This window comes from Mus musculus, chromosome 10 (assembly GCF_000001635.26).
Source record: "Mus musculus strain C57BL/6J chromosome 10, GRCm38.p6 C57BL/6J".
NCBI classification, from domain to species: Eukaryota; Metazoa; Chordata; class Mammalia; order Rodentia; family Muridae; genus Mus; species Mus musculus.
The window spans coordinates 7,118,664-7,144,716 of NC_000076.6; the positions used below are offsets into that span (position 1 = coordinate 7,118,664).

A 26,053-nucleotide genomic window follows, 5' to 3' on the forward strand; every position below is an offset into this window, starting at 1 on the left:
TATACTGAATGAATCACCACAGAAGCCTCTTCAATCCTGTTTGTGGGGGCTGCCCTCCCACCCCCCACCCCCAGCCAACAGATTAGTTTCTTGAAGTGCCCCAGACACTGCTGGGAATATGTTGTTGTAAGTGTAAAAACAATGACACTGGCAGAGGTGGCTACTGTGCCCCTTAACACTGCCACAGAGGCATTTAAGATGGGGGGAGGGGAGGCCTTACTAACTCCAGTCATCCTGCGCACTGCACTTCAGGCAGGTCACTGGACAATCCCAGTGGTGAAGTATGTGGACGCTGGGCTTCAGCTCTGCCTAGGAATACCTTGGAACATTTCTTTTCTGTAGTGTCATTTACGTTTGTTTCTTTCGCTCCTCTACCACAAATTCATAAAATCCCAAATGCTTGGAAGAATTTATTTCCGTCTTTAATATAAGTGCCCACACTGCCAACGGCCAGGAGTGGGTCACTTGTAAATCTGAAACCACGTTGAATACTCTTTTTCCTTGGGTTTCACATATGACACAAAACAGAAACATTTCAATTATGTGTGACTAAGAGTAAGAAAAATATACAACTCTATTTAAAACACTTAAATTAACAAGATAGGGCTTTTTCCACTCTAGCAAAATATTGTACATTCAGTTTTAAACAAGAGTTAATATGCAGACACACATTTTCAAAATACCTGATCCTAGTTGAAAATCAGTGACGATGAGGCTTTCCAAGATATTTCTAATTAGCAAAAATGTGTACACCTGGGAAGGACTGTAGGTTTCCCCCCCCCCCCCTCGAACACAGACATCAAACAGATCAACACTGCAAACTGACCAATGCCTCATAACTCTAACTCTGGTTGCTTCTGCTTCCTGAACAATACACTTTGGCTGTCAGCAAATCTTATAGCTCCTTTCCCATATACAACTGCAACACCATTCACAAAAAGCACACACTTCTTTGCATATGCTAAGTTCCATCAAAGCGTGCTCGTGAATTTGTGTATTGGCTCACCTACATGGAGGCTGTTACTGAAAGGGGGGTGGGGGGGTGGCTGGGCGCGGGTAACAGCTGATCTGTAGGTAAAGAAAGCCCTGCTACAAAGAGCCTCACACACATCATTCTGTGGCGGACGCTGCCATACTTATAAATATGTTCTATAGCTTTAAAAATCAAAGCAAAGGCTTTTCTCCTTTGGCTTTTTCAGATGCAGAAGTTGGACCACAAACTGACTATGGGTTTTATCTATGCGACAAAACCCATCAATTTCAGTCCCCGCTGTCCAAGAAAACAAAAGTGAACAATTTTGCCAATTCCTGACATTAAGTTGTCTGACCAACACCACACTTTAAAGAGCATGTCTCCATGTTCCCACAGTGGGACGGCAGAACTAGGCAGGCTGTGCCATGTCTGTCCTTCCTTCTGCCTCCACAGATGGCACCTAAGATCCACTGGATTTGATGCCCTCTGGTTGACTTGAACACTCCAGGAACAACAGTATACAACCTTAAAAAAAATGGAATGAAGTAAAGTTGCCACGGAGCACTGTGGAAGGAGTCTAAAGAAGCTGTCCACTGAGGAAGAAGGCACTTGCTAGCAGGAGACAGGCAGGAAGCTGGTGGAGCAGCCACCTCAGTGAGTCAACAGCTTGAGGCGAGTCAGCCAGCTGACCAGCAGCGACGGCTCCCCAGAGGACGCCTTGGCCGATGAGGAGGCTGATTTCTTCTTGGAACCTTCCTCCTGGAATGGAATGGTGGCACTGCTGTGTAGGTCGGAGTTGATGTAGCACCTGCTCCCTCGGATGTAGTCCGCACCTCGGACCAGGTGCCGCTCAGTCAGGGGTCTAGAGAACCGGTACATAGGAGAGGCACTTTCTTCAGTGATGGGTGTGATCCGCTCATTGCTGAAGTACCGGCAGAGGGCATCTTCCCCTGTTTTCAAGCAAAGACAAACTATCAGGACAAGAACCCCCAGATCTAACACCACACTGCCACCAAACACATGCATACCCAGCTCTCTGCCCTGCAAAGACCTATGAAGGGCTTGGCCCTCCAAAGAGAACCACAGGGGTTTGCCATCAGCGTTATGATGGTTCGATGAGAAATGCCAACACGTCTCCACTGCCAACTTATGTACTGACTGTGTATCCTCAGTGGCTGCACTGTGCTGAGAGCCTTTGGGAAGTGAGGCCTGACTAGAAGACACTTCTCACAATGGGTGGTCCTCTGCAGGCCATACCCACTCGCTCTTACTGTAAACATGGCTCGAAGCATCGAAGCATCGAGCAAGGGCCGCCCCACAACTTGAGTGCTGTACTGTCTTAACTCTTCTTTCTCTTCTGGGTTAGTTATGCTCGCCCTTTTGAGTTAATCCTCAGGACACAGGAAGAACATAGACAAATTCTTCACCAACGTGTAACCTAAGTAGCCCATAGCAAGGGATAAGGCAAAACAAAGACTTGAAAAAGATGAGCATCTGTTTGTAGCTACAGACAGAGCCTCCCTGGTTATTAGACAATCCACAAAATGAAGCCACACACTGTTCCCTGGGGTGATGAAGTACCTTGAGATGTTCTCAAGGTACACTGACCTCCCCATCAAAGGCTTTGGGGTATCAAGCTGAAAACCCATTTTAAGAACTGTCCTTTAAAAGAAAATATAAGCTTGTGAAATGGTTCAGTGTGTGTGGACACTTACTATCAAGTTCAATTCCTGAAACCCACGTGGTGGAATTAAAAAACCAACTCCTCGAAGTTGCCCTCTAGTCTCAACAACCATTCTGGCACCTATGTATTTACACACACACACACACACACACACACACACACACTCATACAACACACACAAATGCACAAGCATGCATACAGCACACACTCACACACAAACATCACACACACAAGCACACACACTCTCACACACCACAAACAAAAAACACAAACACACACAAGCATGCATGCACTCTCACACACCACACACAGACACCACACACATGCACACATCAGACACATACATACATATATACACACTTGTGCACACCACAGACAGATACCACAAACATGAACACACTTGCACACACACACACACACATATAGAGAAACACACATCTGCACATGTACACATACATGTACAATTTTAAGTTAGCTTGCCTAGGATAACAGTTTCCTAGTACTCAGAAGTGGCTGCAACTGGGGTCCAATCAGAGCAAGATACTTCTCCAGCTGCAGGGGAACTCACTGTTATCCATATGGCTCATAGCACACATGAATTAAAGGGTCATGATGGTTTACCCACAGGTTTTTTTTGTTTTGTTTTTTAAAGGAAAGGCCATGAGGCTAACCAGTGTATAATGTAATAGAATAAGTGGAGCTAAGAATGTGGAACCTAAGTTGTAGTGGAAACCCCAGAAAGTTGAAGATCATCTGCCAAGGAAGACTGCAGATACCAAACAGAGCCACTCTAAGAGATGCCACGTGCCTGCAATCAGAGCAGGGGTATGGAGCAAGATGGCCAAGCCCTCTGAAGCATGTATTACGTTACTATGCTACTGAGGTGTTATATGTGGAGTTAGACATGCTTTGCCTGGCTAGGTTTTAGTCTTGTGCTGTTCTGGAATGTGTATGCTGCAATTGAATACTAAAAGGGCATAACTTCCCTTTTGACTTCAATAGAGGCTCACAGAGTTGTCCTTGAATCTCAGAATACTTTGAACTTCCCAACAGTACCAAAACTACTAAGATGATGGGCTGGCGTGGATGCCTTGTGTATTATAAGGTGGAAGCGAGCCTTAGGAAAACAGGGATGGAATGTTGTGGTAAGACTGCGCAATGTTCCCCAGGGGTTTGTGTTCTTAGTAATAGTGCCCCAGCTTCTGCTGCTGCTTTGAGGAACTGTGGGAGCTTTAAGAGGCGGGACCCAGCTGACAAGAGGTCATTTGGGGTAAGCTTTGGAAGGGTACAGTCCAGCTCCTGGTTCCAGCTGCTCTCTGCTTCCTGGTCTATCACCAGGTAAGCATGCTTCCACCTCAGCCTCCTCCTGCCTCAGGTCAGAGCCTTTCTGCCACACTTTCCTCACATGACACCTGAAACTGTGATCCAAATAAACATTTCTCTAAAGTTGTTTCTGTAAGAGTTTTCAGTAATATGACATGAAGTGGCTAATATATTCAGGTTCCTTCAACGACCAAGAGGTAACACAATGGCCCAGCAGAATAGGAGAGCCGGAATGCTTTACCTTTATATTTGCATAACTCTACTTAAAATAATAAACCAAAGATGGAAAAAAATGTGTTTCTATCATTGCTTAGATGGCTCCTAGTGATATTCTGCACACTGCCTTGTTCAACCATTATCAGGAAAGCCTCCTCCTGTGCAGATGGGAAGAAGTATAGAGATCCACAACCAGGCACTGACTACACAGAAAGTAAGGACCCTGGAACACTCAGCGCTAAGTGGGATGTCTGCATAAAATCCCTCCCCTCAGAAATCAGGATCCCTGCAGAAGAGGAGGCAGAAAGAGGGTAAGAGCCAGAGGGATGGAGGACACCAAGAAAGCAACGTGCTCTAAGCCAATGTGATTGACACAGACGGAGGCAGCAAGCTCAGGGCCTGCACCAGGTCCTCTGCGTTTATATTATGGCTTCTACTTTAGTGTTTTTATGGTATTCCTGAGTGTGCAAAAGAGTGGCTCTCTGATCCTCGTGCCTTCTCTTGGGCTCTTTTCCTTCTGTTGGTTTGTCTTATCCAACTTCAATGTGGTAATTTTTTTTCAATCTTACATTTAATTTTTTCAAATGGAAGGAAGGAAGGAAGGAAGGAAGGAAGGAAGGAAGGAAGGAAGGAAGGAAGGAAAGAAGGAAGGAAGGAAGAAATGAAGGAAGAAATGAAGGAAGGAAGGAAGGAAGGAAGGAAGGAAGGAAGGAAGGAAGGAAGGGGGATTGGAGAGATGGTTCAGCTATTAAGACCACTATCTGCTCTTCCAGAGGTCCTGAGTTCAATACCCAGCAACCACATGGTGGCTCAGAACCATCTATTCTGGAATCTGATGCCCTCTTCTGGCATGCACGTGTACATACAGATAAAACACTCATACATAAAATAAATATGTAGCTGAGGATGACCTAGTCAGCCATCAATGGGAAGAGAGGCCCTTGGTCTTGTGAAGATCATATGCCCCAGTACAGGGAAATGCCAGGGCCAGGAAGCAGGAGTGGGTGGGTTGGGGAGCAGGGTTGGGGGAGGGTATAGGGAGCTTTGGGGATAGCATTTGAAATGTAAGTGAAGAAAATATCTAATAAAAAAAGAGTAAAAAAAAAAAATCATGAAAAAAAAAAAAAAGAAAGGAAGGAAAGAAGGGCGGACGGAAGGAAGGAACCCAGGCACTAGGGTAAAAGTTAACAACTAAACTGTCACTTCTACCTGCTGGGAAATGAAAAATCAGTTTTCTTCAACTGGATGATGCTGGCTCTATCAACCACTGTAGCACAGGCCTAACGTCAGGAATGGTTGACTCACATCTAACAGACACCACAGCTTCTCTACGCCTGCTTTTCACTTGATATGCAGACAGCACAGTTTCCTACGCGTGCTTTTCACTTGGTTAGTTTGGTGCTGTTTTGGTTTTCCCTGTTGAGTATGGTTTTATTTTTGTTTTTCTTAGCTGGGAGGGGGGTTTATATTAGGTTTCTGGTTTTTGAGAAAGAATTTAAACCTGGGTGGGTAGGAGGCAGGAGAAGATCTGGAAGGATATGGGGGAGGGAAAGGGTTTGGTCAAAATATAATTTAAATTTAAAATTTAAAATAATAACTGATATACATACACACACATTCATACATAGATACATATACATATAATTTTTAAAGCACTCTATTTAAAGATAAAAGCCAATACACAATGGTTCCAATTATCAGAGTGTCTTTTCTAGAAGTAAAGATGCTTTAAAGTCAAGTGCTTCAGACTGGGAAGAAAACACAGCTTCACAAAAAAATGTTCAGATGTGTCCCTGAGTCAGCAAACATTGTCATTAAAACCGTGGGGAATCCTTAATGAAAGCCTCCTGTCTCCCAGCATTTCTGACCAAAAGCTTTTCACCTTGATTTATCTCCCTGCCTGTGTATCCCTTGCTCAAGTCTGAGAAATACCCTGTTACACTGTCAAAAAAAAAGTCATATACTGTATTCATCTACTTACAAAACTGGCAAATCCATGGACCAGGGACTCACTCTCAGGGACTGAGAAAGGCAGAATTAGCCATAAGGACCAAGAGGTACAGAATGCTTTATAGGGTATGGAATGTTCTGTGATTCGACTGGGGTGACTAATGTACAATTCTGAATAGGTTAAAACCAGAGTTTATATATCCACAGGGCATGGGTTCCATCCCAGCAATGTCACACTATTTTATTTCCTAAGTTGCCATGTGCAGAGTGACATCATCGCTTCTAAAGCTGTCAGAGAGTTCTCATGAGCCCCAATCCCTGCACTCCATCTCTCCATAGCAAAAGAACAGTCTAGAGCCACACCCACGGAATGGCAAGGAACACATTAGCATCTTAAATCTAAACAAGGCCAGCCCTGCCACCTGCTGACTACTGCATAGACTTTTTCTCCGTAGCTGAGAGCTTCAGAATCCAGAGACTGGCGTCTTGTCCCTTCGTCATGTTGGTAAATTCCAGATGCTCCAAGTACCCGGCTGACAGGGCTGCCCAGGAGATGCCCCCTCGGAAGGCTTGGCCTCCACAGTTTAATCTGCTTCCTCAGAGCTGAAAGAGCATCTTCCTCTGCCCCTCACCCGTCTTGTTTCAACATTACTAAAGCAGTGTGGACATTTCCACCCACCCAGTGTCGGGAATCAGACCCTGTCTGGCAAAATGGGTAAAAGTTTTTGTTTTTGCTTTTGAGACAAGGTCTCGCAATGTAAACCTGTCCAGCCTAGAACTTACTATGTAAGCCAGACTGGCCTCAAACTCAGAGATCTGCCTGCCCTGGGATTAAAGGCACATACAACTGTGCCCAGCAGATAAAAATATTTATAAATGTTTCCTTCAAGACTAGTGTCATAACAAGTAGCTGATTATAGGGTGAATTAAAAACAATTTTCAGATGTTATGCCTTAATAATTTAAAGAGGATTTGTTTGTTCATTAAAAATAAAGTTAAAAAAAAGTCACGTAATTAAGGATACTTAATGAATGTTTTGTCTAAAAAGTGGATCCTTTGTAACTAGAACCTTTTAAAAAGCCAGGATGAAGGAAGGCACTTTCCCATTCTAGAAACAAGCAGTATTGCCAGACCCTTCAGCAGGCCCGAGTTACTGATGACAAGCTAAAGTCTGAAGAGCTAAGTGGGTCTCCAGTCAGGAATATCACCTTCGGGAATAAAGCATGGGGTAGCCTGGGTCTACTAACACCATTCAGCCGTTTGCGTTTGCTTAGATAAAACATACCTTTCCTCCCATTTCCTCGAGGTTTAGCAAAAGGGTCCACGATCCCCATCCAGTTCCCATCGGCAGGCATGGACAGAGGCCGGGGTTTGCCTTCAGAGAGCAGACGGTGAAGCAATGTGAGTGACAATATCAACTTTAGACAGTACCTCCCTTCACTTATATATTAAAAAATACTTATATACAGCCATAGCCACTTAAATAGAAGTGAAAGCAGTGACAAATTTTAAAGCCCCACGTTGACACTGGAAGTAATCAGGATAGAGGCATGCTGAAGTTGAGTCTCTGAGTCTCCAATGCCAAAGTTAAAATTGTAACGTGAGCTCACCCAGCTGGGCTCCGATGCCAGGAAGAGCAACGGCTCAACAAGACTTTGCTTTAGCCAGAAGAATAAGGGGCTCATACTCGGAATTTCTTTGAGGTTTATACTTGCCTCAAATCACCTTCAGAGACTGCCAAGTTCATGCCAGAGCTCCAAATAAAGAAGGGGTGGGAAACAAGTAAAAAGAGCTAGCAGAGCATGACGCTCACTGGAGGACTTACCGTAGGATGGTGTCTTCCCTCTCATTTTTGTGGGCAGAACATTGGTTTCCACCGAATACCCGGGCAGCTGATCGGAATCTGCAATGGTAAATCTGCGTCTTTGGCTCTCCTGGTCCAGGAAGGAGTTAGGGGACTCGGAACCCTTGCGCACAGGCAACGGCTGCTTACTCTTACTGTGTCCTCTGTAGCCGAAACTCACATTCTCATCCCTGGAAGACAGTGTGTGGTGATCAGGGAGTTTACAGAGCAGCTCTCTTGCTGAAGAGTGAACAACAGGAGCCCAGCTACCACGGGCGCACGTCTCCTTCCCACTGGAGAAGAAGCACTACTTTGTATGTCGACCCTTCAAGCACATACACACACACACACACACACACACACACACACACGCCCCTGGTGAAGAACAAACCTGCCACGAACCTGTTAAGCAAACATGGCCTTCCCTTCATGTATGCGCAGAACAAATATACCCTGAAACCATGACTCCTGCGCTCCAGGTGAATCTCTCGTCATGACAAGAGTCTGCGGCTCAGCTGTGAGTTATAGCACCATCTTTCTCAAGCAAGAGGAGGATCGCTGCCTGAATCCAGACTTGCAAACTGTCAACACTATAAAACGTGCTTCCCAGAAACCAGAGGAGAGGGAACTCAGTATTTCTGAACTCAGGAAGCTAAGTTGGATCGATAACTCCAGCCTAATCCTACCTGAGTTTCAATGTACAGCAGAACTCAGTTTTTACTGAGCCCAAGTTTGCCAGGTGAACAATGTTCTTTCTCTGCACTGGAATGTCTTGTGAGGCAATCAGTACAAGCCAAGTAGGCAAACCGCAGAATAAGGAGGGCAATGACGTCTGTGAAGGCCATCCCCAGGACAGCCTGCTACCCACATGCCCTCAGCTTCTCAGGATCTGTCTTCTACAGTCAAACTCACCCTACAAGCTTCAACTCGCAAGCTTCTGTGACTTCTGACCTGCTGATCTTAATTCCTTGGCATTTCTCATACCTCAGTGAAGGTGTTCACTGGTGGCCTACAACCACTTGTCTCCCCCAAAGGGATTTTAAGGTCCCAGCTCCCTTCCTTCCTGTGGACATAGCACCTTTCTCATCAGTACATATTCAATGGCACTCTCATTGAAATCCAGAGAGCTGGACGCTCCAGCCCTACAGCAGTTCCTGACACAATGACCCCCACCTTGGTCTGTACGGTTCTAGGGTCCCCACATAAAGAGACACCATCCCCTGCAGCTTTAACCCACTCTGAATCTGCGCCACAGGCCCCTGTGGATCAGGAACGAGGCACACTTGTTAGCAGATGCCACTGATCACTGCACAAGAGGTAAATCTCTACGTGGACGGAAACCACGGGCAGCTGCTCTGTCCCCAGGCAAGAACACAAGATAGCAAAACTTCTGATGAGCAGGAACAAATGAGCAGGCACATTCACTACGACAACTGCTGCTCCACCTCTGCCTTCTGACATACAAGGCGTCCTTCTTGGTTTGTGTTTGACCAGGTGACTGAGACCTTGGCAGTATCAGAGGCAGAAACAACCAAGTCTGTTTGTGCCAAGGGGTAATTCGGCCCCTCACTCAAGTGTATTCTGAATAGAAGCAACATCTTCTAGTGTCACCAGCATATGTCCATATGTGAGCCCATGAGTTAGCCTGGAGCACACACCTCAATCACTACTGTCCTCCTTGTGACCACTCCACTACATCACATCACAGGTAAGACACAAACCAAGAATTAATAACACAAGCACACATGCACCTTGCTCACACACACACTTCAATTCATATCACCTCACAATTTTTCAGAGTGCCATGGTGTGTGTGCATCTGTGTATATATGTGTATGTGTGTTTGTGTATATTTGTTTGTATATATGTAAGTATGTAAGTTTGTGCAGGTGTGTGTTTTGTGTGTCTGCATGTATATGTGTAGATGTATGTATGTATGCCTCTGTGTATATTTATGGATGATGTGTGTCTGTGCATCTGTAGATGTGTGTGTGCATATACATGTGTGCCTGTGTTTATTTGTCTACATATGTTTGTGTTTGTGTGTGCACATGTGTTTATCTTTCTTGGTAAAATCAGGATACAATTTTAATGACTCTCACACAAATACTTGTAGTGTCCTCTCTACAAGTGAACTTATCATGGAACTGAGAAAACTAGCCCCCTAGGCAGTGCCATCCAAGGCCCCAAAAGCATAAACTTGTGTGGATTTTTCACAAGTGAGATATGTTGGCATTCTTTTCTTAAAGGGCATCTCAGGATCAAATGTGTAACTTTTAAGACCCATGAAGTGATTGAGACCCATCCCTGCTTCGACACCCACCCATGCAGCCGCTAGCAGTCCACTCTATGAAATGGCGGCTGACATACCGGGGAGAGTAGGGGACAGCAGGTGGGGGAGGGATGTATAGATCCAGGATGGCTGGCTTCTCCTTCTTCAGGGAGGCATCCATGGTACTCTCTGGGGACTGGGTGGTGGTGGGCGGGGGTGAGGTCTGCAACGAGAGAGCCACACACAGAGTGAAAAAGCAGAGGTCAGCATGGAGATCCTTCTTGGTGTACCTGTTCCCCACACAGAACAAGGCAGAGTACAAGCAGATGCTGAGTTCACCCACGCTCACACGAATACTAACAGTGCTCAGTGTCCGTGTTCCCGTGAAGCAATTGGCTCAATAGGGGACCTAGAAGTCACTTTTAACTCTAGCCTTAGGAAAACCACTTAAAACTCCTTCCTTGTGCCACAGTTTCCTCCTCTGGGAAAAGCATGCAGCAGTGTCCCGCTGGTTAGGAGTGTGGCCTTGTGGCTGTGGGTGAGAGCCTGGCTGGCCTTCTGATTAGCCGCACTGCTGAGGCAGCTCGCTCAAATTCTGTGCCTCATCTGTGTGACAGAAATCAATGGGTGGAAGATCCTCTTCCAGCTGGGCAGCTGTGGTAACTGTGGTCACACATATGAAGGGCATGTGACATGCTTGCTGCACGGAAAATATACAACTCTGTTAAATTCAGCAGTGGGGACCCACAGTACAAACACTCGTGTATAAATTAACTTTAAAAATTAAATCCTTACTTTAATTACATTACTGACCTCAAGGGACTTACATTTTTATTAAATATTTAATACTCATACATGACCATGTTTGGATCCAATCCACACCCATTCCCTCTTTTCCTCTCAAATTCTTGTTCTCTTGTTCCCTCCCCGTCCCCATCAGCAGGCCTCTAACTTTATGGCCAGTCAGTATTGCCTGAATGTGACTGGAGGCAGGGCAGCCTGCAGCAGGGGTAGCCTGCCAAGGTCCACATCCCTGAAGAAAACAGACTCCCCCCTCTTCCAGAAGCCATCGGTTGCCTGCTGCTCCCCAGAGTGGTGAGGCTTCGTGAGTTGTGTGATCCGTGCTGGGATTTTGGCTGGCTTGCGTAAGTCTTGCACATGCAGAAAGGACTTATCTAAAATCCCCTATGAGACCTTCTACGATATAACAATGACACTGACCAACCAGCTCCAGCTAGGAAAGGTCCAGTCGGGTCCTCACAATTAGTATGGGAACCACGGCTGAAGGCCAGCAAGTCCATGCTAGACACTGGGTGGGAAGAAGGTGCTCCCCTTTGACCTCAGGTTGTGAAGGAAGCAAGGGAAGTTAATGTAGACAGAACTGTGGTCACCAAGAGAATCAAAGTGACAGCAACATTCAGAAGGGATACAAAGGCACAGAGGCATGGGCTCTGTCTATCTTCTAGAATAATCTCCCAACCTGAGCCCTTAATTCAGTTCAGTATGGACTTCACTGATATCCAATATATCAGTATCTGAAAGCACAGGGTCAAAATCCAGATCCTTGGGGTCACTCCCATAAGACATCCCTGCCACCCTCCAAGTCATCAAGAATGACTTTTGTTTAGGAAAACCCTCATCTGTCAGGATGCAGCCTAAAATCAGAATGGTGGCCACCTCTCAGGGGCAAGGACACGGTAAATGTGTTGAGGAGGAGGAGGAGATGGCACCCCTCCATGGACTGTTGAGCACCCAGGCATAATGAATACTGAAGACTCGGGGGTCAGGAGCTGAGGGAGCCTAGTTCCTGTCTGCCAGTGTTTATGTTCTGCAAACAGCCTGGGCGCACAGTAAGAGCACTTGGTAGTCGAGGCGCATGGCAGTGTCTGCATCTTCACGTGGTACTTCCCAGGGTCGGAAACAAAATTAAATGTGTTTCCATGTCTCTCCAGCTCCTTGTTGCCGTGAAGAGAGAGAAAATGGAAGTGTGCTCCTTCCAAAGTCTATTTCCAAAAGTCAAGGGATGAGGGGGCTGGAGAGATGGCTCAGCAGTTAAGAGCACCACTGACTGCTCTACCAGAGGTCCTGAGTTCAAATCCCAGCAACCACATGGTGGCTCACAACCACCTGTAATGGGATCTGATGCCCTCTTCTGGTGTGTCTGAAAAAAGGACAATGTACTCGCATACAAACAATAGATAAATCTTTAAAAAAGAAAAGAAAAAGAAAGCAAGGCTTAGGAAACATTTCACCCAAAGCTAACAGACAAGGACACACAGCAGGGCTGGCATGTGAGCCCATGAGGTGGGTGCTGCTTGTGGACTCAAGCAGGAGTTCCATCTCCAAGGCCTTGCAAATCATCCGTCGCTCATCTGAAGCACCTCATCACCAGGTCATCGCCTCACATCTACACATGCACAGCTACCTCCTACATGGTGTCTCTTAGGTCTACATATAGTCACGAGCTGGACGCTGCCCCTTCAAAATTCCTATGTTGGGGTCCAGTGACCCCTGCCCTGGAACCTGTGAACCTGTGTGCCATGATAAAGTCGAAATGAGGACATTAGGAGCCAACCTCGTCTGTGTAACGTAAAGACTGAGGGAGGGCCATGGGAAGACAGAGAGAAAAGGCAGCTATTTCCTAGCCAGAGAGTCAGGCCTCAGCAGGGCCCAACCCTACAGATTCCTTGACCTTGAACCCCAACCACTCAACCTATAGTTCTTTGTTATGGCAACCCTAGTAACACAGATAGGAATATAAAACTAGGTGTTGACCTGCCACCTGAGGGTGAAGTCCATGGCCTCTAGCCTGGTACCCTATCTCTGCTATTACATAGCTCAACTTTACCTACCATCTTTGGCTCCAGAGAGCTTGAGGTGACCATGAAGGTAACTTGGGACCCCCATACTGAGATCTCAATCTTTGGCACAAAAAGCCCAGGGCCATCCCTTCTGTAGAGAACAGCCCTAAGCAAACATGGCTACATCTCCTAAGTGGGGCAGCCAGCCTGCAGCTGCCTGATTCCACAGGACCCTCTGTCCTGTAGAGCGGCCACAGGTAGGCCTGTACTTTCTTCATGCGCTTTCTCCCTTCCCTTGTAGCATCTGCCTTTATAGCTCACTTGGAAGAAATCACAACTCTGCCTCTGAGAACTGACCAAAGACAACTTCCACCTGCAGGCCATACATCTGTGCTGTGGGGGCTCATCTACAGATGTTACCCACCTCCCAGCTGAAGGTGCCACCAGACTCCATCAACAAGAAGGACCTCACCTACACAGTCCCTACTCTCTCTCAGCTCTCTAGTGTCTGGTCTCAGGATGACATTTTACACACACACACACACACACACACACACACACTTGAAAAATGCTGAGTTGCATAAAACAGATGCAGACACAGCCAAGCATCGGATGGAGGTCAGGGACCCCTATGGAAGAGTTAGGGGAAGGATTGAAGGAACTGAAGGGGATGGCAACCCCACAGGAAGAACAACAATATCCACTAGACCCCTGGGAACTCCTAGAGACTAAACTACCAACTAAATAGCATCCATGGGCTGGTCTATGGTCCCTGGCACATATACAGCCGAGAACTGCCTTGTCTGGCCTCAGTAGGAGAGGATGTGCCTCATTCTGTAGAGACTTGATGCCCCAGGAAAGGGGGATGCAGGGAGGTGAGGTGAGAGGAGTGTGGGTAAGGCAGGTGGGCGAGCATCCCCTCAGAGGCAAAGGGGAGGGGCAGTGGGGTGAAGAATTCTTGGTGGGGGGGACCGGGAAGGGGGTTGACATTTGGAATGTAAATAAATAAAACAAAAAAATTAAAATACAGAAAAAATAAAACTGCTAAGAGAGAAGACTAAAATATTTTCACCACAAACATAGGTGTGCATGTGTTAACAACAATACATGCAGATCTTAAAATGCTGCATTATATACATAGTTTACATGTCAACTCATTCTTTTCACGTTTGATTTTATGCATATAACTGTTTTTCTGCATGTGTGTCAGCTCACCATGTGTGTGCAGTGACTGTGGAGGCCAGAAAAAAGTGTCGGATCTCCTGAACTGGAATTACAGAAGGCGAGAGCTTCTGTGTGGGAGCTGGGAATGGAGCCTGAGTCCTCCGGAAGAGCAGCCAGTGCTCTTAACTGCTGGGCTGCCTCTCTTTCATTTTAAAACCTAACTGACTTAGTCACGTGCCCCACATGCTCCAGTCTCTCCTTGGTGCTGCTGAGTTCCACTCTGGTATCTACACCTGTGGATACAGCTGCCTCTACACCTGTGAATACAGCTGCCTCTACACCTGTGGATACAGCTGCCTCTACACCTGTGGATTCAGCTGTTACAAAGCGCTCAGACACACAGCTTTCACCTGAAGATGCAAAATAAAAATCACAGGCAGCTCTATAAATGAACTGTGGTCTAAGATTTAAGGACCTTTTAAAGACGAGGTCTCACTTTGTAGCCCTGGCTAGCCTGGAACTCACTTTGTAGACCAAGCTGGCCATGAATTCACAGGGATACACCTGCTAAGATGTTAAGGGCAGGCATCACCACATTTGGCTTACGGACCTTTTCTAAAAACAAAACCAAAGGTTTAAAGTGTTATTAAAAAGAAAAAATTGGCTAATGGGTTTGCTGAGGGTTGGCATGAACTTGTGGGCCCCTGAGCCTCGGCTGAGACAGTAAAGGCAGGTGATGCTTACAGAGGCTAAGTATTGAAACTCATACAGGACAGTTGGTTTGCCTTGTACACACCACCATGGGCTGGCGATTTTGAGTTGTGCCTAAGCAACAGTGTGCAGCCACTGCCCACCCCCTGACCCTTGGCCAAGTGCTGCTAAGCATGCTAAGCACCATGGGTGCACTACCATCAGGTTCAAGCTGTGTGTGCTGCACTCAGTGACAACTGCTATCACCCCATAACTGGAGAAGGGGGGCTTCTAAGAGTCAGGAAGAAAACAAAACACACAAAGGTGGGGATGCTCTTGAAAGTTACAAGGACTTCCCCCGACATTACACAGGTAGTAAAGGTTCCCCTGACATTACACAGGTAGTAACGCTTGCTGGGGAGAAGAGACACTGCCAGGACGGATGAAACTGCTTGCCAGTCATGACCGGGATGCTAAGGACTCAGCTTTGGTGAGTTGTCACTCGTGCTGGGGTGGGCTTTTCGGTGACAGAGCAGCCTCTGAGTCACCATGCTCCCATAAGTAGCCCCAATAAACTGACTGTCAGCTAGACTTGGATGGTTGGCCACGGATGCCCTACCTGGGACAAACGAACACTCCCCAGGAAAAGGCACAGAACTTTGCTTTAAATAAGTGACAAGACAGAAGGCGAGCCTTCCACCTGTGCCATGGTGAGATGGGGGAACTGAACTGACCTTTTAATTACTTAAAGAGTCACATATGCCAAGTGGCTACTACACAGTTCAGCAAAGACCTGGAGTTTACGTTTTCATGCAAGCAGGATTGGAACAGTAATGACTGGCAAACCAGCTCCTGAAACCAATCACCTTCAAACTTGAATCCCTCTTTTAAAGAGCTGTGCCACAGTCTACTCTAGAGGAAGGTCTCTGATGTCACAGTTACCTGCACGAGCGGTGGCTTCCACCGCAGGTTCTTCAGTGGGGCCGGAGTGAAGCTGAAGGAGCCCGTGGGCCTCTTCTTCAGCAGCAGCACCACGCCCGTGGGGTTCTCTCTCAACTTTCTCACCAGATTTTTCAACTGCCACCCAACCTTGGGAAAAGGAGGAGAGAGGCGTGGTCATGAGCCAGTGAACTTATGTTGAGGAAACTCAAGTTATGAGCAAATGGGTAAATGCAAGTGTGTTCAGTTTAGCGCTGACTGCTTCAAACAGTGGAAATACAGGGTACACATTGTAATTTCTTAATATAGAGGTTGTAGAGATGGATCAGCCATTAAGAGCATTACCTGCTCTTGCATATTGAGTGATTCACAGTTGCCTATCATGACAGGTCTAGGATATGATACCCTGTTCCAGCACATATGTACACACACACACACACACATACACAAAATTTTAAATGTTAAGGTAATTAAATTTTCTGAAGGGAAATCATTCAACTTTCAATCATACCCCAATAAATGAACTCACCACTGTCTGCCGATTGACTTGAATGACCTCATCGCCAGCGTGAATCTTTTGAGATCTGTCTGCAGGAGACTGCATAGAAACAAAGAGACCTGGCTTAGGTGTTTAGCCCTCTCTTTCAGCCTTTAGCTCTTTCTTCTGTATAAGAACCAGCAACGGAAATAAAGCTTCCTCAAGATAAAATAAAAACTATGTTTTAAAGTAGTCCATGGGCCTTAGAGTATGAATCTTGTATAATCTATTATGATGTTGGCTACAGTGGATAGCCTCTCCATTAACACCCAACTTTGTCTAAAATATAACATGTATGGGTACACTGTTGAAGTAGTTAGCTGATAAAAGGCATGAGTTCACCTATAAATAATAAATAAACAGCCGGGAAACCTTATACATCTCCCCGTCAGCATTCACCTTGCAAAAGTAGGTAAACTGTTAAACTTGTAAGGATCACTGTAATTCTTACAAACACAAATCTTATTTCTATCTTGTTTTACATATCACTATGATGCTACTCAAATAAGAAGTTAACAGACCAACACACACACACACACACACACACACGGTGGCATATGCACACCTACAGGAATATACACACATACATCCACAATCACACTGGTAAATATGCACATGAACATACACATCCTATACACACACACAATATGCATCATATGTGGGGCTGGAGAGATGTTTCTGCAGTTAGGAACACTGGGTGCTCTTCCAGAGGACCTAGGTTCAAGTCCCACATGGTATCCCACAACTGTCTGCAACTCTAGTTCCAAAGAAACTGGCGCCTTCACACAGACATACATGCAGGCAAGACACATGCACATTTTTAAAAGTATGTCTAGTACTTTCTGAAAGCTATTGCTTAAAAACAACAAAAAGTCCATAAAAGGATGTAAGCCAAACATGGTGCCAAGAACATTCTTGTTCACTGAGTGAATGAAAACTTTCTGTTTAATACATTTCACACAGTGAAGCAGAAAAGATAAATCTCTGGTTTCTAATTAAACATTATCTAGGTCACTATAATTAATTTTGTAACGTATATGAGTGGGTGAAACTTCAGTTTACAGTTACCTGAGGGCAAAATAGCACCTTTGAACATGAGGCCAGGCAACCAGACTCAAACACACTTGCTGGATTTTTCTCACTTGGCTGCTGCGACAGGCTCAACAAGAAATTAGCAGGCGGTGTTAAACTGCAGAAATGCTGTCTTTGGCTCATCAGGTGAAAGCTCAGAAAACTATGCTGGGTATTTTTTAAAAAGCATCTCGTATGTTGCCATAAGAACAGGCAAAGCCTCCCCCAAGAATAGCATCCAGCTCAACACAGGGAGGACGACACCAACCCAGAGCCTCTTCCTCTTCAGTTGCTTTTAAAACAATGAGTGTTCCTTCCTGCACCTGTGTGTGGACTCCTGAAGTTAGGCCTGACCCCGCGGACATGCTCATCAGCACCATCATCATGCATCTAAGAAAATGCAGGGCTCTGCTAAGAAGAACCTGCTGGCTTTCTGTCAACCTGGAGTGCAGGCTGGGAGCAAGCTTAAGTAGAGAAGCAGTGGGTGATCTCTGACCACCACTGCTCACCTTTATCCAAAGCCTCTAAGGGAAGTCAGAATTAACTCCACTGACACTTGAAGAGCTGGCCTGGAGCTACCCATGGATCACTGTAGAGCACCCTGAGCGCACCCTTGAGAAATAAGATTGTAACTGTTTCTCAGCTACATGACTCAGCCCGGGGTCTAGTAGTTCCAGGTCCTCAGTAACTGCGTGGTGAAAACTAAAGGAATAGGTAATGTCTAAATGGGCTGCCAAATTGAATTAAATGAGCATTTTTTTCCTACTTTTCTTAATCTTTAACTTGATTATGGCCACTTCTGTTCTAAGGTGGTTTCTTTTCAGTTCTGGATGAGAACACCAGAGCAGCCTATATGCAAAGAAACCATAGGTCTGCCACCCAGGTTTATGGTTCTGGTAGTAATCTGCAGAGGAAATAAATACATCTAACTCATCAGCACCATCATCTTAACCTTGATGAACTGAGGGTTCATTTGGGGCATCATTTTATAAGAGATGGCCTAGGAGTCCTTGTTTATGGACATGCAATCTTATTCAAAGGCAGCACTGTTTAGTCTCCCATCCAACTCTTCAAACAAAAAGGACAGAAGACGAGAGCAACCCAGGCCTTCCGGCAGCATCACGCCAGCACACTACACATTTATCAAAGAGTCATATGGCTTCAAGAAGACCTGGGAGAGTCTGGAACTGCCAAGGTCTGGTCAAGCTGGACAACATAACCACCAAATTACAAGACTTTCACCACTCTGAGCAGATGGGGGGGGGGGGTTTACTGACAAATTTCTCCTTGATCAGATACAAGCTTCTTTTCTGCAAGCACAGGAAAGTTGGTGAGATGCTCCTTGCGTCATGCCAATGTCATGCAAAAGCTACCCATAGTTCAGGTTGCAAGAAAAATCGTCACCTAGCTCTGCTTTTTTCAAACTCACACTGTTTGAGAGGATAATGAGGAAGCCCCGGGTTGGGGAGATGGTTCGGTGGGCAAAGTGCTTGCTATGCACACCTGAGACCTAACTTCAGATCTCCAGCACCCAGGTTAAAAAGCTAGGCACAGTGGCATGCTCCTATAACCCTAGAGCTATGGAGGCAGAAAGAGGAGAAATCCTGGGCCTTGCTGGCCAGCCAATCAGTGCTCTCCAGGCTCAAGGAAACATCTGCTCTCAAGGCATAAGGTGCTGGTGAGCACCTGAGGAAAACACTCGGTGTGGGTGTCTCTCCTCCACACAAATCATACCCATACACATGAGAGTGCACACACAAGCATGTACAGAAACATACCTGACACGCACTGCACGCACTACATATTCCCACTAACCCCAGTTCTTCTGTGAGTGACTCACAACAACAGAGAGAACATTATTTTTATACTTTTGGATTCGCACCTCTATGGTGCAAGAGGAATAATTAGCACAAGAGTGAAGGCAAAATAAATAAATAATAAGGAAAGAAAACAAAGACACAAAAACTTGACATGGCACTAGAACCAGAGCAATAAAGGGCAATTTAAATAATAAATTGACAACAGCCTGTTAAGAAGCAGGAGCCGGGCCGTTAAAGGCTAGGCTCAGAGCCAATCGGCTGACGGGATAAATACAACCGGCCATTGTCAGCTCTCACACCAGATAGCATCACGCTAACATCGTGCACACACTTAACCCCAAAGCTCAGAGCTCTGTCAAAGGTGTCTAAGCACACAGGGCTTGTACGCTTCACGGATGCACACTTACATTTTCTGTGGTTCCAGTAATCACATGCAGTCCGTCGTAGGTTGACTTGATGTACATGCCCTAGGGAGAAGCACCGACATGGGAACTCTACTCCAGCTTTCACGGCGAGCTGCCGTGAGACATGAACTTTAAAACACTTAACATTGTGCGCCTGTGTAGGCTTCCGTAACAGCAGGAAACTCAATCCAAAGAGGGAAGGGAGGGAGAGAGAGAGAGAGGGAAAGAAGAGAGAGGGAAAGAGGGAGAGAGGAAGAAAGAATATATGTGTGTGTGCGTCTGTGTGTTTGTGTGTCTAGAGAGAGAGAGAGAAGGAGGGAGACAGGGAGAGAGGGATGGAGGGGGAGAGAGGGAGAGAGAGAACACTAAGCAACTGAATGTAGATGAGATCAGACAGGTAGATAAGTGACTCTTTGATGTTATAACAAACTTATGTACTGGGCACACAGGATTCTGCCACAGTTCTAGGATGGAGGAATTTTCTCAGACCTGCTCAGGGAGCCAGGCATTACAAACAAGGGCTATTCTTCTGTGACTGTTGCTTTTTCCCAGAGAAACAATGCAGTTGGTCCCATCTGGAATCAGTGGTACTCATGGGACAACTTAGGAGAGCCTATTGTAAAGCAGAAGGGGCTTGCAGGTGAAGCGTGTGAACCAGGACGACTGGGAGATCGGATCAGTAAGTGGAACTGCTCTGTGCTAGGGAAAGCCAGAGGGTGGAAGAATACGCTTTTCCTAAGAGACACCTTTAGGCAAACTTGGACAATACCGTGGACAATTCTCTCTATGGTCCGACAGCCCAAATATAAATGTTCCTATTAAACTATTACGAGATGAAGGGAGACCGAGACGGGGGTGGAGGGGAGCACACAGGGAAAACAGTAGTTTTACTCGACATCTATGCTGAATCTGCTCTGTAACCTACACCCCTCAATGTCCCCACCATTCTTCCCAAGGCCTTCGATCTGTACTTAAGAGTGCTTCTGCCCACAGAACTGCACATCCCACCCCCAGTCACTGCTGGGGTAGCTCTATGGTAAGAAAGGAGAATTCCGTCTCCTCCCCCTCATGCACGGATCTGATTCAATCCTTGGCACATCCAGGTATTCCTCCTGGTTTAGACTTAAACTATACAAATCCATCCTTTACTTTGAAAGCCAAGTTACACAGTGTACTAACCACTGAAAATTTAGGCTTGTTAACAGGGACTTCTTTTCTTCTTTCCTGTTTAAGAGACTGCCTTAAAATTCCCTGCTACAATGTATACATCGGTCACTCTGCTTCCAGCTTTATGCCCATCACTAGCAGCAGCAATGGCAACAGTAGCTACAGTCGCCCCTCACACAAGCTCTACACTCAGCCACCTGGCATCAAAGTCCAGAGTCATTCACTCAGCAGGCCTACCTATGAGAAAGCCTACTGTAAGCTCTCTGACTCCAAGGCTCTAAGCTGGTCCATGAGCCTCATGGCTTTCTGTAGCTCTGCAAATGAACCACCTGGGATTCCGGCTGCCTTGTGAGAAGGTGCCTGCAGGCATCCGGAGAGCTGGCTATTCTATACCCTACTCGAGGACAGAGGAAAAAGTTTGAAATTTTCCTAGGAGTCATTTCCTTCCACCAGCCTCTCCTCACACCCATCTTAAGTGCTGACAGAGACTTCCAGAATAGACGTTTTGTTCCCACAGACTCTCTCTCCTCTGTGGTAACGTTTTATATTCCCTTCCATTCCTAAGGCCTAAAAATGAATCTGTTAAGATGAGAGGGTACACTTTTAAAATTATATTTATTTTTATACTTGAAAGATAACCATCTTAACAAAGTCTAAGGTGGCAAATCCCTAACTATATGACACACCATCATACATATCATATCACGCCATTATTCAGAGCTACAGTAAGAACAGGAAGACACAGTTTAATGCTTTAGTAAATGCCAGTATACTGTACTGAAAACCAAGAGAATGCTTACCAGGCCTTCCCCGGGTCTAACATTTGGTAAGTGAACTTCCTCCAGGCAGGCACACTGGCTCATAACAGGGTCTGTAGTAGAGCGCATTGTTTTGTCACAGATGCCATTTAAAACCTTGACCTGGAATTGAGGAAGTTCAATCATTAACCAGGTTTATCGAAAGCTCATTTGTAGAGCAAGGCACCTCACGTGTAATCTCTGGCTCTGGCCAGCACTTGCTGTGACAATCCTGCTCAAGGAACACCTGGCACGGGGCCTCTGTGTCCAAGGTCTGCAGGAATGTCACTACAGTTTCAACTTCCTAAAAAGCACGGCTTTTTATGACCACTGTAAAGCACAAGCCAGGAAGGAACCCCACTGGCAGCAAAGAAGTCACCAGCCACCTAACAGCTTATTCATGTAGGGGTCACCCATGCTTTCTTAGATACTAAATACTGACAAGGGGGATAAGTATTCTACATACTCTAAATCAGTTTTTGTTGTTGTATCGTTTGCAATAAGCTTCAGGTTTTCAGAGCTTGGGAAGGAAATCAAGCAACAAACACATTGTTTCCAGACTTCCTCTCTCCATGCCCGCTTCTCCCATCACTAATATCTATATGGTGTTGCATATTTTTATAGCTAATGAACCAATATTTGAATCCATAACTTTAAGTAGTATTCACGTCTGTGGTGCATGTTCTAAATGTTTTGACAAACATCTAATGTTTTACATCCTTTATTAAAGCATTCAGTTGTACACTTCCATTGCCATCAGTGTCCTCCCATGCTCAACATAACAATCCATTTTATTCTTCCTTGCCCTGGACTTCAGGTCAGCATTTGTCTTTCCACTGTCTTTATGGCTCTGCTTTCTCTAGACTATCAACCAGCTGGAATTATATAGCATGCAGCTTTTCCTTATTGGTTTATTTCAACTAGCAGGATACATCCAAGTTTTCTCTGTATCTTTGCACGATTCCATAGCTCATGTCTTTTTATTGTCAAGTAATACTCTATGTTGCGGATATGCCCTATGTGTTTATCCATTTACCTATAACAAGTCAGCTTGTGTGCCTCCACTATGGGGCAATTAGGAATAAAGCTGCTATAAACATTATGGCATTCAGGGCAGATTTTTGTTGATATTAAGTTTACGACTCCTTTGGGTAAGCGCCCAACAGAGCAATGGTAGATCACACAGTTAGAATATGCGTAGTTTTGTAACTAACTGACAAATTGTCCTCTGAATTGCTCCAATTCTTCATCCCTCTAAGAAACAAGTGTCCGTGCTCCATATCATTGCCAACACTTGCGGCTGTCAGTGCTGAATCGTAGCCACGTAGTAGCATCTCCTGGCTTCAGTCTGGGACTCCCTAATCACAAATGCACACATTTCGTGTGCTTACTTGCCCTCTCTGTGTGTCCTCTGGGTGGTTTTAAAGTCTTCTCCTTCCATCTGTGGCTTGACACCTCACTGTCTTCAAGGAGAGTCTCACAGAGGAGAGCTTTGGGTTTCAATGGAGTCCACGAGCCTCACAGAGGAGAGCTTGGGGCTTTGATGGAGTCCACGAGCCTCACAGAGGAGAGCTTGGGGCTTCGATGGAGTCCACGAGCCTCACAGAGGAGAGCTTGGGCTTCGATGGAGTCCACGAGCCTCACAGAGGAGAGCTTGGGGCTTCGATGGAGTCCACGAGCCTCACAGAGGAGAGCTTGGGCTTCGATGGAGTCCACTATTCCTTTTCTGTTGACAGACTCTGCCCCGGTTTTCTATCTAAGAGTCCTCTGAACTCAAGATCACAGAGATTTCCCTCCATAGTTTGATGTTTTCTTTTCCTTTTATTCATTTTTGGCTCCATGAGCTCAATGACCCCTGGATGTCATGCTATGGAGTGAATCTGAAGCTCTGCAGAGACAGGAGAGTACCCACAGGAAGGGGTTGTCCTACAAAGACCACCGGAAGAGTGCCCGGATTCTTACAATCAGAGCATCTACCCTTCCAAAAATCAAATGACCACGGGCATCCGGAAATTCTGACGTGACTCTGCTTTCCAAGGGGGAATAGCCACAGCGTGCACCTTCTCTCAGTCCTCCAGTTCTGCTTAGCTTCCCTATTTATGGAAAATATATTTATAGCCGTTTCATTGCCAAATTCCTTAACCAAACAGGAGGAGGGTTTTATCAAAAGGGCACAGGCCGCTTGTGTCAAAAGGAGGAAGTGATGATGAATCCTTCCAGAATGTTCTTTACATAGTCATAGGACATGCCCCTCCCCATCTCAAAGTTCTTGCCAAGGTTTTTCTTTTTACTTGAACTACTTCTGCAGTGAAGCGCGCACATCATTCTCACCCTGATTTGCAGACTAAGCAGCATAGTTGCACCCTGATGAATTTTCCAGAAGGGAAAAAATACAAAAATAATAATAATAAAAAAATAAGAAAACAACAATAGTAAAATCAGACATGGCCAATAAGCACAGAAATTTTTATAAGTAGAAGTATCATTAAACAACCTTTACTCTTCCATCTAAATTAAGAGTCAAATCCCAGAAGCCAGTGTTTCAAGGTTCATCTCGACATACTTAGCCACAGTGCATGTAATGAATAGGATTCTTATTGCCTCTGGAAATGAGTTGTATAGTAACTTTTAGAAAAAAGACTTACCACATTTAAAACTTTATCCTCCATTTCTGCTATGAGGCAATCCTAAAGAAGAAGAAGAAACAATAATTTATGGGGCTAAATACATAATAAAAAAAGAAAGATAAGTGTAAGAATAAAAAGCTTTTTAGAAATAGGTTTAGCACAACCGGTCACGACAGGGAGGTGCCTGGCCTCTACTGATGTATCTACAACACCAACCTACACACCTTAGGCTCAGGGGAAAAATCCAGAAAGGAAAGAGGGACCAGGATCCCTGCTGTTAAATAATGTTTTCTAGACATGACAGGGAATCAGCCCCCAGGAATCGCAACAATATGGTTGTCTGAACAAGACCTACATAACGGCACACTAACTGACAAGTCAACACAGACAGGACAAACGTCACCCTCCCCAACTCCCCAAGGAGAAGAGCTACAGGCAATCAGTGGCTGCTGAGGGAGAGAGAGAGAGAGAGAGAGAGAGAGAGAGAGAGAGAGAGAGAGAGAGAGAGAGAGAGAAGACCTGTTTCTTCCAGGGAAGGTCAGTCATGAAAGCAGATACTTACATGCCAGACTAGAGGGGTTCAGTGGGGTGTGTGTGGGTGTGTATAAGTGTATATGTTTATATGTGTGTGTATGTATGTAGATGGATGTGTGTACAAATGAATGTGTGTGTATTTGTGTATAGATAGATGGGTGTGTGTGTATGTGTGTGTATATATATATATAGATGGGTGTGTGTGTGTGTGTGTGAAGGAAAGATCATTAATTTGAGGCATAGTAGGGGAGATATGGGCAGGCTTGTATTGGGCAGATGGGAGGATAAAATGATGTAAATATAGTAGCAGAGTATAAAATGCTAAGAAACAAAAATAAAATCTTTTGAGAAAGAAGAAAAATTGGGTCCGATCTTTCTAGAAATCACAAGGTTCCTGACATCTCTTGCCACACCAAGTACTGAGCCTGAGCAGTCCTGGCAGGCGTGGATATAGACGTGGGCTCAGAGTGAAAGTGGAGCCGACATTTCTCTTCTCCTAAGGCTCTGGTGTCTTCTAACTGATGGAGCTCACCCCAGGATCCATCGAACTGATTCTCTAATGTGAACACCTACTTATACACCAAACACTACACACTGACTCTAGGAACATGCACCTCAGGGGTGAAGTGCTTGCCTGGTGTGCACAAGGCGAGGCCCGGGGTCTAGTCTTGTCACCACACAAAACCAGAGACTTGAAATCTACCTACTGGCCAGTCTGTAGAGTGAAAAATGGCAAATACAAAAATCCTGTCTCTGGTTCCCAACGTGACCCCAGGCTCAGCCAGCTGTGGGCCAACAAGCCGGGAGTCCTTTAGCTCAAGGCCTGTCTATAAGAATAGCTTTCAAATAAGGCCTTGGGTAAACTCAGCTACAAAAGTTTATTTTAAGCACTAGTGAGATTAAATCACATACTTCAGCCCTTAAAAGACGAAAAAGTTTAACAAAACATTCATTAAGACGCTGCCAAAAAAGTGGTCTTGAGATATGCTATTGATGACATTAAATAAAGGGATGGAATGTGAAGCATTGTTTTCTCAGCTAAAGAACAAAAGACTCGGAGCCCCGTGCCAGCAGGGTTAGTTGATTATGAGCCCCGTGCCAGCAGGGTTAGTTGATTATAGGAGTCACCACTGTCCACTCCAGAAGGCATCAAGACGAAACTGCCAACAGGAAACTTCCACAGGTAGCCTTCTAGAACCATCTGCACTGGAGTCTCTCAACACGAACCGCAGGGTGCACG

General features: G+C 45.5%; 1 protein-coding gene across 2 annotated transcripts in view; it reads right to left on the bottom strand.

The window, feature by feature from the left end:
* Positions 1-397: 397 nt before the first annotated feature.
* Cnksr3 (Cnksr family member 3) overlaps positions 398-26,053 on the bottom strand; it is a 93,177-nt gene continuing 67,521 nt past the window's right edge. The window contains exons 5-13 of one of the 2 annotated variants that reach the window (XM_030244998.1): positions 24,298-24,339; positions 21,656-21,775; positions 19,692-19,751; positions 16,385-16,453; positions 15,859-16,005; positions 10,360-10,484; positions 7,972-8,180; positions 7,432-7,521; positions 398-1,923 (exon numbers count right to left, since the gene is read on the bottom strand). In XM_030244998.1, coding sequence (XP_030100858.1) covers positions 1,625-1,923; positions 7,432-7,521; positions 7,972-8,180; positions 10,360-10,484; positions 15,859-16,005; positions 16,385-16,453; positions 19,692-19,751; positions 21,656-21,775; positions 24,298-24,339 — 1,161 coding nt within the window. In that variant the 3' untranslated portion in view covers positions 398-1,624. The remainder of the gene's footprint in view (positions 1,924-7,431; positions 7,522-7,971; positions 8,181-10,359; positions 10,485-15,858; positions 16,006-16,384; positions 16,454-19,691; positions 19,752-21,655; positions 21,776-24,297; positions 24,340-26,053) is intronic. The other variant, NM_172546.2, reaches the window with a different exon arrangement.